Raw genomic sequence first — 12,735 nt, forward strand, 5'->3', positions numbered from 1 at the left:
TGCATCATCGAGAGCAAGCCGGAAACAGCCCTCGATACCTCTACTGAACCTGGACTAACTGCACTATCCAAAGGCCCATTTAGCGCCGATTATACCCGCAGCCAACTACACTTGATCTCATCAGACATAAATTATTAATATACAATCCCTAAGCACCAGCTTAACCACCGAAACCGTACAAGGTTCTACCTTGTCTCTTCAAAGCGTAGACGACATCAAGAGATGTGACAGTCTTTCTCTTGGCGTGCTCAGTGTAAGTAACAGCGTCTCTGATAACGTTCTCCAAGAAGGACTTGAGGACACCTCTGACTTCTTCGTAAATCAAAGCAGAAATACGCTTAACACCACCTCTTCTCGCCAATCTTCTGATGGCTGGCTTTGTAATACCTTGAATGTTGTCTCTCAAGATTTTTCTGTGACGCTTAGCACCACCCTTTCCGAGACCTTTTCCACCTTTTCCTCTACCAGACATTGTAAGTAGTTAGTTTGTTAATAAATGTAGTTAAAAAACTATGAGAGAAAAAAAAGAAGAAAAAAGCAAGGGGCGCGGGCGCTCTAATATATACCAATGTTGCTCACGCAATTCGGGGGCAAATTAATTTTGTCTCGGTTACTCCCCTTTTTTTTCCCTCACTTTACTTTGGCTACTTTCCTCACCTCGTTCGCATTTTTTTTGTGCACTTCTCAAGGTGAGAAAAGCTCTTTAGTGAGGCCAAGTTGGCGAAAAAACTGCTTTTTGGCGCGCGCGGAGAACCTGGAGGTACGGATCTATGGCCCAGAAGCGCGACATTCATGGTGCTGCGATTTACCCAAATGCGTCTGAATATCACAGCACGCGAACCAAGTAGCTTTTTCGCGGAAAAGCGAGGCGATAATGTCGGGCTGCAAAAGTGTACATGCAGAATATCTTCGTTGCAGCTCCCACTTTGATATATAAGCATGCGAAGTTTCCCTGTAGGCTAATCTTTCTTCATTATCTACATTGAACAACAATGGCTAGAACCAAGCAAACCGCAAGAAAGTCCACTGGTGGCAAGGCCCCAAGAAAGCAATTGGCTTCCAAAGCCGCTAGAAAGTCTGCTCCATCTACCGGTGGTGTCAAGAAGCCTCACAGATATAAGCCAGGTACCGTTGCCTTGAGAGAAATCAGAAGATTCCAAAAGTCCACTGAGCTTTTGATCAGAAAGTTGCCTTTCCAAAGATTGGTTAGAGAAATCGCCCAAGACTTCAAGACCGACTTGAGATTCCAATCGTCTGCCATTGGTGCTTTGCAGGAATCCGTCGAAGCTTACTTGGTTTCCTTGTTTGAAGACACCAACTTGTGTGCTATCCACGCCAAGAGAGTCACCATTCAAAAGAAGGACATCCAATTGGCCAGAAGATTGAGAGGTGAGAGATCTTAGGTGCGCTAAGCTGGTTTACTTCTCTCTTGTATTATTTAACCCCTTGTATATTAGTAATGACATGATACCGATACACTATGTAACATTTCGATAAATATTTTTTTTTTCCCTTTTTTTTTGTCGTCTTGAGATGCTTCATCTCATAACTAAGCGTTATTTCTGTTACTTGTTCGGCTTTCTTAATACTCTCGGTAATATATAAAATCTCTACATTCGTCTGTTAGGGGATGCGTCAGATAAATATTTCTTAGAATGGATATACTGAAGGTTCTGTTTCGGGAACATATCCTCTCTTCTCTTGCTGCTCGGCTTTTTCTTGCAAGTATGGCAAAAGAACATCCTTAAACTTCTCGTAACCACGGTACTCACGAACATCGTCGCTCCAACTCTCCACTGCGTTAAGGAGTCTTCTGGGTACATGTGGCTCTTCAACTAGCTCTGCCATTGGCACGAAGTAAGTACGAATGGTGAACACGACTGCACCAGTCTTAGGCAACCGCCGCAAACTTTGTCTTTCACTGCGGTAGTACAACTGCTCCGGCTTTACAGCTGGCTTTGCCGTGTACCATCCGACAACTTCAGATTTTTCATCACCAATAGACGAGGACCAGCCCAAGTCACTATCGGTCTGAATGAAATAGTTATTTCTAATAACCGGCTTATCACATGTAAGACGAGTGAAAAATTTCGCCATTCCACCGTGGAGCTTCTCCTGATATTTTGGAACGTCACCAGAAGTGTGGATTGCGTGTAATGGCATACCCACTTTGTCCTTGAAGCGCCAAAATCCTGGCAAAATGATGGCACCAGCCTTCAAGTAGTACACACCGTCACTGCCTTCAACCATGATTGCCAAGTCATCTTGCACCATCAATGCTGCCATCACCATTGGGTCTTCCTTAATTTCATCACGGTTGCAGTTGCGGAATATAAAGCGCTCGCCTGTAAGCAAATTCTCCAAGCCTGAGTCAAGCTGCCTGAAAAGAGTGGGGTATCTATTCGGAAGATACAGCCAGAATTCATCCAATAACTCAAAAGCAGCATCGCGGGCTTCGGGGTATGTTCCATGAACTTCGTCTCCCTTCTCTTTCAAACGATCCAACTTCTCCTGGTGAAATTTCATCCATTCATTGTCCAACTCGATCCAACTGTCCCATTCCATATTACGGATACCCATTGTAATATTGTACTTGTGCTTGAAAGCACGGTAAGGAAGTGGACGTGTCTTCTGAGCATCCCAGTGGGGGTAGGGACGTGGTACTGGGGTTTTGAACGATTCAGGTGTCCAAGTGCCAGGTACTCTATTTTTGTTCGAGACCACAGGCTTTTTAACCTTGCGCTGTGGTTTGAGCACATATGCCACAGCAAGTGCCACAAATAGCACAATATAGACGTAGTGCTTTGGTTCCAAAGTCATTCTTTGGCAATAGATGCGAATAATTAGCAACAACCGATGAGGAAGCAGAATAAATAAGCTTGCAGTTGAAAAATCGAAAAAGAGTTGCGATTATTCACGATTAATAAGCAAAAGTCGCTATTCGATAGCAAATGCAAAATCAAAGGTATGCCTATTTGTGTCCTTCGGTGCACCTTATAGTGGTGAAGCGCTTATCAGCGCGGGTGCGAATTCCTTTCTAGGAAAAAGCATCCACTAGGCTGGTGGTAAAAACGCACCAAACATAGCAGTCTGGACCGCGCACCACACCACCATGTACGCCATACACCAACGTCCCCAGCGAGCACCTGTAAGCCCCTTCTGGGTAAAAAACCCGGCCATAAGCCAGTACACGCTAGGTAAGAAAGTGTGAATACGCGTGACGATCTGCACGTGCCAGAACAACACCACCATCATGACAAATAAGCCGTTGACAGCCAGAACGGCCAGCACACGGTCCACAGGATACTCATATTGAAAGTACCGAATACTCACCACCAGTAATGTCACCACAGGGATCGCAAACATGAAGTTCGGTATGTTGTTTGCACTCCAGTAGCGCATGAAACCTACGTTCCAATAGTGGGACTGAGCATAGGCAAAGAGCGATGGCACCACTTGGTCGCACCACTCACCGCGGCCGAGGGAACAAACTGAAACGTAGTTGGCTACATTGGAGGCCACGAAAGAGGCGCCCAATATACAACCAGCCGCCAACGCCCATATGCGTCTAGCTGTTAAACCAGGGCCAACCAACACACCGGCCGTTCGGGGCCAGGCCACATCCCAGAGATAGACACCGCCCAACAACAAGCAATTGGCGCGCATGCCGTAAGCTAAAGCAGCAAAGATGCCGCTAGCTACGTATAGAGAGCCCACGCCTTGGAGCGTACCACTCTCGCGCAAGTACAAACACGCGAAACTGCAGAGGGCGGCAGCCAGCTCGGCGTACGGTGCGGTGAGAAAAATGCCTGCGGGCGAAATCACAAACACAACTTGGGCCGCGCGCGCCATGCGCTTGGGCGAAAAAAGACGAGCGTCCTGAAAAACGAGGCGGGTGTAGGCACCAAGCACAAGTGTCGCGGCATAGTGGGCGGTGCACGATAACAATGTCGCGCACAAAAACCGGCTGTAAAAATTATGGCAGCCAAGCTGGCGGCTACAAAAACTCACGAGCCGCCACCAGAGAGGACAAAAAACATTTTCGTGCTCATAGGTTATCCCGTTCGTGAAAAGGTGGCTAAAGTAAACCGCATCCCAGACGACTAAACGGTCTACGACGCGAGACAAGACAAACTCTGCAGCCTTTTGCAAAGGAATGGGAAACGCTGAGACAAGGGCATATTTTTCAGGACGATGGTGCGATAGGAGAATCTGCGACGAAGTATCAAATTGCGCAGGAACAAGCGAAAGAAGCACGAACTGGGCGGCTTTTGACGCGAGGAAAAGCGAAAGAAGCCGCATAGTGATGAGAAGGTGTTGAAGTGGTGATGTTGGAGCAGAGCGCGAGTAATTATGCAGGACGTGTACCATTCGAGTCTCTCCAAGAAGATAGGACAGAACACTGTAAGGTGGGGGACTTAATGATGAAAGAAATGCAAAGAAGTTGGCAGAGGAAAAAACTTAGTAACTGTTCCCTTTTTAATCTATGTGGGTTAGCATAATGCGTCATTTACATTCTTTGAACCAAAGAAACACTTTGCCAAAATCCCTGTTTCCTCACCACCCAGCAAAATAATAATAGAATATATTTATACATCCCACTTATAGGTGCCCGTATATTAGGAGCATGGAAGGACGCGAGCGCCCTGAATGTCTAGTACTTACTTCTTGCCGAATTGCGCAGCGAACGAGTCAATGATACCCGCAACAGATTGTGGGTTAGCCAATGTCAGGATGTCACCCAACTGGTCAGCTTCATTTGACGAGATCTTACGCAAGATACGGCGCATGATCTTACCAGAACGTGTCTTTGGCAAGTCCTGGACAATGATCACAGACTTTGGTGCCGCAAATGGTCCAATCTCTTTACGAACCACCAACACCAACTCACGACGCAAAGCGAACGCCTCCTCAGAAGTCTCGTTGCCATTGATGGCATCGGCAACTTCGTCCTTCAACGCAACAAACGCAACAACAGCCTGACCGGTCAAGTCATCATTGATACCAACCACAGCCGATTCAGAAACACCGTGGTGTTCAATCAAAGCAGCTTCAATCTCAGCTGTAGACAAACGATGTCCCGACACATTGACAACGTCATCCACACGGCCACGGATCCAGTAGTAGCCATCATGATCACGCGCAGCACCGTCACCTGTGAAGTAGTAGCCAGGGTATGGTTTCAAGTAGGTATCCATGTACTTTTGGTGATTACGGTACACAGAACGGGCCATAGATGGCCATGTGTTCTTGATCGCCAAAACACCCTCTACATCATTGCCCTTGACTTCGTGGCCCGACACCGGGTCGATGATGCATGCGTCAATACCAAAGAGAGGCAAAGAGGCCAGGCCAGGCTTGTTAGGTGTAACACCAGCGAGTGGAGCAATGAAGTGCGAACCACTCTCTGTCTGCCAGTAAGTGTCCGAGATGTGACACTGGCCACGGCCAATCTTTTCATGGTACCACTCCCAAATGTCTGGGGAAATAGGCTCACCGACGGAACCCAAGGTTCTCAACGATGTCAAGTCGTACTTTTCAATCTCGTGTTCGCCAGCCTTTCTCAAAAGACGCAACGCAGTAGGAGCGATGTAAAAGTGTGTTGCGCGGTGCTTATCGATGATCTGGAACAAACGACCGTAGTCAGGGTAAGCAGGTGTACCTTCAAACACCACTGTTGGGACACCCAAAAGGAGAGGACCGTAAAGGGCATAGGTGTGGCCGGTGATCCAACCAACATCACCTGCAGTAAAGACAACATCCAGGGAATGCACGTCAAAAACGTATTTGGTGGACATAGCTGCACCAAGCAAGTAACCACCAGTAGTGTGAACCACACCCTTTGGAGAGCCGGTAGAGCCCGAAGTGTACAACAAGAACAATGGGTCCTCAGCGTTGACAGACACAGGTGGAAGATAACCTGGGAACTTGGCAGTTTCCTCATCCCACCAGAAGTCACGACCAGCAACAGTCGCAATGTCAGGGTTACCTGTTCTGCGGTGGACCAACACCTTTTCCACTGATGGGCACGATTGCAAAGCCTCGTCACACAACTTCTTGATGTTAATGGTCTTACCACCACGTTTACCCTCGTCACATGTAATCAAAGCCTTGCATCCAGCATCATTCACACGGTCGCGGATGGAGCCAGCAGAGAAACCAGCAAAGATCACCAGGTGTACAGCACCCAAACGAGCCACGGCCAACATGGCCACAACAGCGTGAGCGTTCATAGGCAAGTAAATGGCAACATTGTCGCCTTTGGTAACACCCCAGCTCTGCAAAACACCAGCAACAGCACTGACCTCGCGCAAAAGTTCACCATACGTGAGGGTACGGGAGTCCTTCTCATCATCAGCCTCGTAAATGAGTGCAGGCTTGTCTGGGTGAGCATAGGCCCAACGATCAACACAGTTGTAGCATGCGTTCAATTCACCACCGATAAACCATTGGGGATCACCATGGGCAAGACCGCCAGCCTTGACCTTGGTGAATGGTCTATCCCAGTGCAACAATTCCTTGGCCATGGGACCAAAAAAAGCCTCTGGGTCATTAATGGATTGTTGGTACATCTGTTGGTACTGCTCCAAGGACTCAATGTGGCCCTTGGCAGGCTGCCGGGCATAAAACTCTTTTGGAGTGTGACGTGGGGTGACGCCGTTGGCCTCGTGTACAACCGTGTGGGTCATCTGCTTGTTAGTGACGAACAAAAAATAGGAAGAAAAGGGATTGGACTATGAGTCATGGCAGAGGCAGAGGCAGAAACATCAAAGGAACAAGACATCGAAAGACCGGCTTGATCGAGTTGCAAGGTATGGGGATATGCCCAAGTGAAGATAAGGCACAAGGAAGTATCCCAAAATTTCTCCTGACATCGTCAGTGCCCAATTTCTCACTATAACTCCTCAAAGAAAAAAGAAATAGGAGCTTCCAGCACTTGGAGACAATCGCCATAGCCGATTGTTGTCGCAGCTTCTTGGACAATTGACCCTCACCTTGTTCCCCGTCTAGTATTGCTTCTATTTCCCAATGGTCCTGAGCACCGACTTCAAGTGTTGCAAAATTATTTCTCGCAGTGCTCGCTCTGCCCAAACAATGACTGTCATTAGCTGCCAGAGTCAGAGACCCAAACAACAGCTCCAACTGTCCATGGTGGCCAGCACTTGATGTTCCAGCACTTTCTGAACTTGCCTGAACCATAGACATAGGCCAATTGGGGACATCTATACGTACTGTGAAAGAAATGTGGTGTGAAGAAAAGGTAATGCCGACTTTTTCGTTTTTTTGGGTGCGTCGTGGGTGCACTACTGATATGGGGTACGATTTTTTTGGGCGCACTAATAACGCGTTGGCGATTGGTAGATTTCTCCTGCTTTTATAGCGTCAGACACATCGGGACCCTATCCCCGGCGATTAGACATAAAATGCGGGCAACCGGACTTGGAGGCGGGTCACCGGACTTTCGGAGTTGGCCCCGGGACCAGCGGAGGTGGGCGGGGCACGACACTAGCCCTCCCACCTTCCAATGGGGTATCAAGTCCTGTGAGGTGGAAAACAATGTCTCAATTGAGCGCCAAAAGCATTGAAACGAAACAATTGGAAGAAAAAGAGGCGTCTGCTAAGATGAAACCGCCAACTGAAGTCGGGCGGCGCTTTGGGTATGGTCACGTGCAGCGATACGAGCACCAATTGTTGTGTATGCGCGATACACTTTGGGTTGTCCATCTCATGTTGTGTCTAGGCGAGAGGACTAACGTCAGTGCGACATTGTATCTGTGCGCGCGACATTATGCACGACTTGCGCGACATGGTGTCTTTCACGACTAGGAGACACAAGTAGGAACACTTTATCCAATAGATATAATCAGTTTAGACTGCCGTAGTTTTTTCCTTGGATTCTTAAGGGATTCCCTATTGTCCTTTGATTTGTTCTATTTTGTCATTGTCTTCATTTTTGAACAATTCGCTATTGTTTCTCTGATGTGTCCCACTGGACTAGTGTGTCATGTAAACTTTCGACTTTCGTTCTAAACCAGTACAATGTCTTTTTCGTTCGATAACATCACTTTTATATTGGGTAGAAAACTCCACATCTTGGAAATCAAGCAATATATATAGCCAAGCATATATTCTCCTCAAAGGATTCGACCCCGCACTCGGTCTCGGACATTGTCCGCGACATTGTCGCTGAGGAGGAACGAAATTGAAGGAGACATTTTTGGCGACAATCGGCACAGCAATGCTTTAGAACCAACTAGGAATTCAGAAACACGTATCAAATTGTTCGGCATGAGGCCTACATAGCTGTATATTCAGACCCATCTACAATTGTATTATCAATTCGTTTTGCATTACCCCATTAATCTATCGTATATAATATGATCTAGCTTGCTAAACCGTTTAGTCGACTTCCTCAACAGTAGGACCGTCGTTAGATGGAGAAGGAGCAGAGCCTGGAGCAGCACCTGGGAATCCGCCTGGGGCAGCGCCACCTGGAGCAGCACCGGCTTGGTAGGCCTTGGCCATGATTGGGTTGGCAACGCCTTCCAATTCCTTCTGCTTGTCACCGTATTCTTCGGTGGTGGCAGCTTGGTTCTCGTCCAACCAAGTGATGGTCTCGTCAGCAGCCTTGGTGACAGTCTCGACGTCAGCAGCCTCCAACTTGTCAGCGAAGTCCTTCTCGCCCAAAGTGGTCTTCAAGGAGTAAGCGTAAGACTCCAAACCGTTCTTGGCTTGAACTCTAGCAGCTTCCTTCTCGTCCTCCTCCTTGAACTTCTCGGCCTCAGAAACCATTCTCTCAATGTCTTCCTTGGACAATCTACCCTTGTCGTTGGTGATGGTAATCTTTTGAGTCTTACCAGTACCCTTCTCCAAGGCAGAGACGTTCAAGATACCGTTGGCATCAATGTCAAAGGTAACTTCAATTTGTGGAACACCTCTTGGAGCTGGTGGGATACCAGACAACTCAAACTTACCCAACAAGTTGTTGTCCTTAGTCTTGGCTCTTTCACCTTCAAAAACTTGAATCAACACACCTGGTTGGTTGTCAGCGTAGGTGGAGAAAGTCTCAGACTTCTTGGTTGGGATGGTGGAGTTTCTTGGAATCAACTTGGTCATGATACCACCGGCGGTCTCAATACCCAAGGACAATGGAGCAACATCCAACAACAACAAGTCTTGAGTCTTAGAAGAAGTGTCACCAGACAAGATAGCAGCTTGAACAGCGGCACCGTAAGCAACAGCCTCATCTGGGTTGATGGACTTGTTTGGCTCCTTACCGTTGAAGAAGTCAGAAACCAACTTTTGAACCTTTGGAATTCTGGTAGAACCACCAACAAGGACAATCTCGTCAACCTGCGACTTGTCGACCTTGGCGTCTCTCAACACCTTCTCGACTGGGTCCAAGGTGGATCTGAACAAGTCTTGACACAATTCCTCGAATCTAGCTCTGGTGATGGAAGTGTAGAAGTCAATACCCTCGAACAAAGAGTCGATCTCGATAGAGGTTTGGGCAGAAGAGGACAAGGTTCTCTTGGCTCTCTCACACGCAGTTCTCAATCTTCTCAAGGCTCTTTGGTTGGTGGACAAGTCCTTCTTGTTCTTTCTCTTGAATTCGTTGACGAAGTGGTTCACCAATCTGTGGTCGAAATCTTCACCACCCAAGTGAGTGTCACCGGCGGTAGACTTGACTTCGAAGATACCGTCTTCAATGGACAACAAGGAAACATCGAAAGTTCCTCCACCCAAGTCGAAAATCAAAACGTTCTTCTCGTGCTCAGACTTCTTGTCCAAACCGTAAGCAATGGCAGCAGCGGTTGGCTCGTTGATGATTCTCATAACGTTCAAACCAGCAATCAAACCAGCATCCTTGGTAGCTTGTCTTTGAGAGTCGTTGAAGTAAGCTGGAACAGTGACAACAGCGTCGGAAACGGTGGTACCCAAGAAAGACTCAGCAGTCTCCTTCATCTTGGTCAAGATCATAGAAGAAACTTCTTCTGGAGTGAAGACCTTGGTCTCACCCTTGAACTCAACCTGGATTTGTGGCTTACCGGCCTTGTCAATGACCTTGAAAGGGAAGTGCTTGATGTCACCTTGCACTTCAGCGTCAGTGAACTTTCTACCAATAAGTCTCTTAGCGTCGAAGACAGTGTTGGCTGGGTTCATAGCAGCTTGGTTCTTAGCAGCATCACCAATCAATCTTTCAGTGTCGGTGAAAGCAACAAAGGAAGGAGTGGTTCTGTTACCTTGGTCGTTGGCAATAATTTCCACACGATCGTTGGCAAAGTGAGCCACACAGGAGTAGGTAGTACCCAAATCAATACCAACAGCTTTAGACATGGTTGTAGTTATCTATAGAATTAGTAACTCTGTAGAGATTGAAAAGGAAAAAAAAAAAGGACCTCCAAATGTCGGAGAAATTAACCTCTTTATAGGGCACATTGCGCCGGACGCCATGGAATTTTCCATTGAATTCTACGCTAATCGCACTTCTGCTTGCGCACGTGACACTTCCACTGATTTCTTTGGCCTTCTGTGGCTGACGTAATCCGGCATTCTAGAAGAGACTAGAATGTGCAGGAAGAATCTATTTAGCGAGGGCAAAAAAAGAGAGCCCGATGCGGGGCTCGAACCCGCAACCTTTTGATTGACCTTATGAAGATTAAGAGTCAAATGCTCTACCGATTGAGCTAACCAGGCTTCTTGTTCTCGTTATTTTACCCGTGTACCTAAGAGAGAGGGTGAAACTAGATATACATGTTCATGTCAATACTATCTGAAGTAATGGCTGTCCTTGGGTAATTAGAGAATTGAAGTATGGCAATGATATTTCTCTAAAGATGAGGTATATTCTTGCAATACTTTATAATAGCAAATTCCACTGATAAAGTGGATCAATGCTTACAACTTGTCATGTAGCATGATTCTTCGTGGATCGAAATCTGAACTATTGTGTCCATGTTGAGATATATATGGTCATTCTATATCCTTGGCTTCGTCCATAAGTTTTTGCTTTTATCTCACGAGTAAATATCTATGTTGCCGTATAGCAAGCAGGTACATTAGAACGAGTTTTTATTGATGTTGTTAGGTTCTGAATACAATTGTTGGTGTATATTCTGGTACATACTTCTTGGTTCCCGGCTTCTTATAGACGTATAAATAGGGGTACGAGTCTTATCTCATACAGTGAAGCTTATCACCAAATCGAGCCAGATAAGCCACAATGCCTTATCTGAAGGCTACCATAGCCGGAAACTGGGATACCCCCAGGTTCCCCCGTATGGTCGTCCTAACAGATGTAAGCATACAATAATCATTTGCTAATAAATTTGAACACCATTATCAAGAATGACCTGATGTTTTGACAGGCTCGTTATGCGAGCTCGATATTGTCCCCTTAATAACTAAAGTACATATATCAACTAACAAGTAGTGACTCCAATTCGTAGCAGTAAAATACATAAAGCATAGTAGTAAAGCCTTCTAACCACCATTAAAACTTACAGACTGCAGACATGTTACAATATTCAATTACTAAGAATAAACGACTGGGCCATCAGATAAAGCGACCAGTGCAAAACAAACTGAGCCATATAATGCATAGGATCTGAAGCTACGCGGGCCAAATCTAAAGCCGCACGACAGGCAAACAATCCATAGCCTTAAGTGGACTTCTCCTTCGTGTAGTCATGGGCCACATGAACCAAAGCCACCTTGTGGAAAACGCCCTTGACTTGGATCCAAATGTCCTTGGCTTTAGGGTTGCCCAAGCTGTTAACAGATGATTCGACACGCATCTCAAGAGACTTGAAGGCGCTTCTGGTGAAGGCTGATTTCTCAAATCTCAACTTGATGAATACCACATAGAGCAAGAATGGGATCAGGGAACACGAGCGGAACGTGAGGACACGCAAAAAGAGCCAGCCCAAAGTGGCGACTTCCAACAACGCAGCCCATTGAATGGAAGAAGCATTGTTAGCCGCCACAAAATTGCCGATTTTCACGCTCACTGGATGCGTTTCAGGAATGTTGAGCACAGGCAACAAGTAGTGCTTGGCGTAAGACAACACATGGAAAGTGGAGAACAAAATGTACACAGTCAAAGTCAACAAGACGTATGGGCTGAAGAAGAAGAGGCCCAAGCCCAAAAGCAAGTAATGCACATTGTCGTCGCTAAGCAAGACGGAAAGCTTAGCACCATTCTTCTTGACAGACTGGAAAACAAGGATGCCAAAGCTCTCCACCACACCAGCCAAAGCCAATTTGTACCAGAACTTGTAGCTTGATGGGAAAACACGCAAGTACGTCAAGGCGTACATGAGTGTCGCCACAAATGTCACCACATGTCCCACAAACCAAGCAAATTGCAATGTCTTGACAAGATCAGCCAAGGTTTGTTTGGGAGGCGTTGGAGTAGCCTTCTTTGGGGTGCTTTGTTGGGCGTCGCTCATGAAGAAAACAATAGGTGGGAGTTTTTTTTTTTGGAGATATTTTCTTGTATTTCTCACTTGCTTGGAACTTCGCAGGTTCCGCACTGTGAAACGTCACGAGAAATTACAAGCATTAAGACGCACCTTGAAATGTTTCTACGAGCCAGCTCCTTACCTAAGTACGACATCCTGTTACTCTTAGTATCCATCGTGGTCAATCGATTGGGATACAAGAAGTGAACGGAGATAGGGGCAAGACTGCATACAAATACGTTGGCTATCTAATCTTTGGTATCGTGTGACA

General features: G+C 46.6%; 8 protein-coding genes and 1 non-coding gene across 9 annotated transcripts; 1 reads left to right on the plus strand and 8 right to left on the minus strand. All coding sequences in view use genetic code 12, as the record gives it.

Annotated features, from left to right (window-relative positions):
- Window positions 1-160: 160 nt before the first annotated feature.
- HHF1 (histone) lies at window positions 161-472 on the minus strand (the record flags this gene model as incomplete). The annotated part of the gene is made up of 1 exon (XM_002617901.1): window positions 161-472. The coding sequence occupies one exon, from the start codon at window positions 470-472 to the stop codon at window positions 161-163; it is 312 nt and encodes a 103-aa protein (XP_002617947.1).
- Window positions 473-992: 520 nt separating this feature from the next.
- On the plus strand, window positions 993-1,403 carry HHT21 (Hht21p; the record flags this gene model as incomplete). The annotated part of the gene is made up of 1 exon (XM_002617900.2): window positions 993-1,403. The coding sequence occupies one exon, from the start codon at window positions 993-995 to the stop codon at window positions 1,401-1,403; it is 411 nt and encodes a 136-aa protein (XP_002617946.1).
- Window positions 1,404-1,650: 247 nt separating this feature from the next.
- FOB63_001965 (uncharacterized protein) lies at window positions 1,651-2,820 on the minus strand (the record flags this gene model as incomplete). The annotated part of the gene is made up of 1 exon (XM_002617899.2): window positions 1,651-2,820. The coding sequence occupies one exon, from the start codon at window positions 2,818-2,820 to the stop codon at window positions 1,651-1,653; it is 1,170 nt and encodes a 389-aa protein (XP_002617945.1).
- A 234-nt stretch (window positions 2,821-3,054) lies between these two features.
- On the minus strand, window positions 3,055-4,302 carry FOB63_001966 (GPI-anchor transamidase; the record flags this gene model as incomplete). The annotated part of the gene is made up of 1 exon (XM_002617898.2): window positions 3,055-4,302. One exon carries the CDS (start codon window positions 4,300-4,302, stop codon window positions 3,055-3,057), a length of 1,248 nt encoding a protein of 415 aa, XP_002617944.2.
- Window positions 4,303-4,661: 359 nt separating this feature from the next.
- ACS2 (acetate--CoA ligase) lies at window positions 4,662-6,689 on the minus strand (the record flags this gene model as incomplete). Its single annotated transcript, XM_002617897.2, has 1 exon — window positions 4,662-6,689. One exon carries the CDS (start codon window positions 6,687-6,689, stop codon window positions 4,662-4,664), a length of 2,028 nt encoding a protein of 675 aa, XP_002617943.1.
- Window positions 6,690-6,741: 52 nt separating this feature from the next.
- On the minus strand, window positions 6,742-7,206 carry FOB63_001968 (uncharacterized protein; the record flags this gene model as incomplete). Its single annotated transcript, XM_002617896.2, has 1 exon — window positions 6,742-7,206. One exon carries the CDS (start codon window positions 7,204-7,206, stop codon window positions 6,742-6,744), a length of 465 nt encoding a protein of 154 aa, XP_002617942.2.
- A 1,194-nt stretch (window positions 7,207-8,400) lies between these two features.
- On the minus strand, window positions 8,401-10,338 carry SSA2 (Hsp70 family chaperone; the record flags this gene model as incomplete). The annotated part of the gene is made up of 1 exon (XM_002617895.2): window positions 8,401-10,338. The coding sequence occupies one exon, from the start codon at window positions 10,336-10,338 to the stop codon at window positions 8,401-8,403; it is 1,938 nt and encodes a 645-aa protein (XP_002617941.2).
- A 272-nt stretch (window positions 10,339-10,610) lies between these two features.
- Window positions 10,611-10,698, minus strand: FOB63_005539. The gene has a single exon. It is a non-coding gene; the product is annotated as a tRNA-Lys (tRNA).
- A 965-nt stretch (window positions 10,699-11,663) lies between these two features.
- Window positions 11,664-12,452, minus strand: FOB63_001970 (nucleoporin; the record flags this gene model as incomplete). Its single annotated transcript, XM_002617894.2, has 1 exon — window positions 11,664-12,452. The coding sequence occupies one exon, from the start codon at window positions 12,450-12,452 to the stop codon at window positions 11,664-11,666; it is 789 nt and encodes a 262-aa protein (XP_002617940.2).
- Window positions 12,453-12,735: the final 283 nt, after the last annotated feature.

This window comes from Clavispora lusitaniae, assembly GCF_014636115.1.
Source record: "Clavispora lusitaniae strain FDAARGOS_655 chromosome Unknown tig00000038_pilon, whole genome shotgun sequence".
Classification (NCBI taxonomy): Eukaryota; Fungi; Ascomycota; class Pichiomycetes; order Serinales; family Metschnikowiaceae; genus Clavispora; species Clavispora lusitaniae.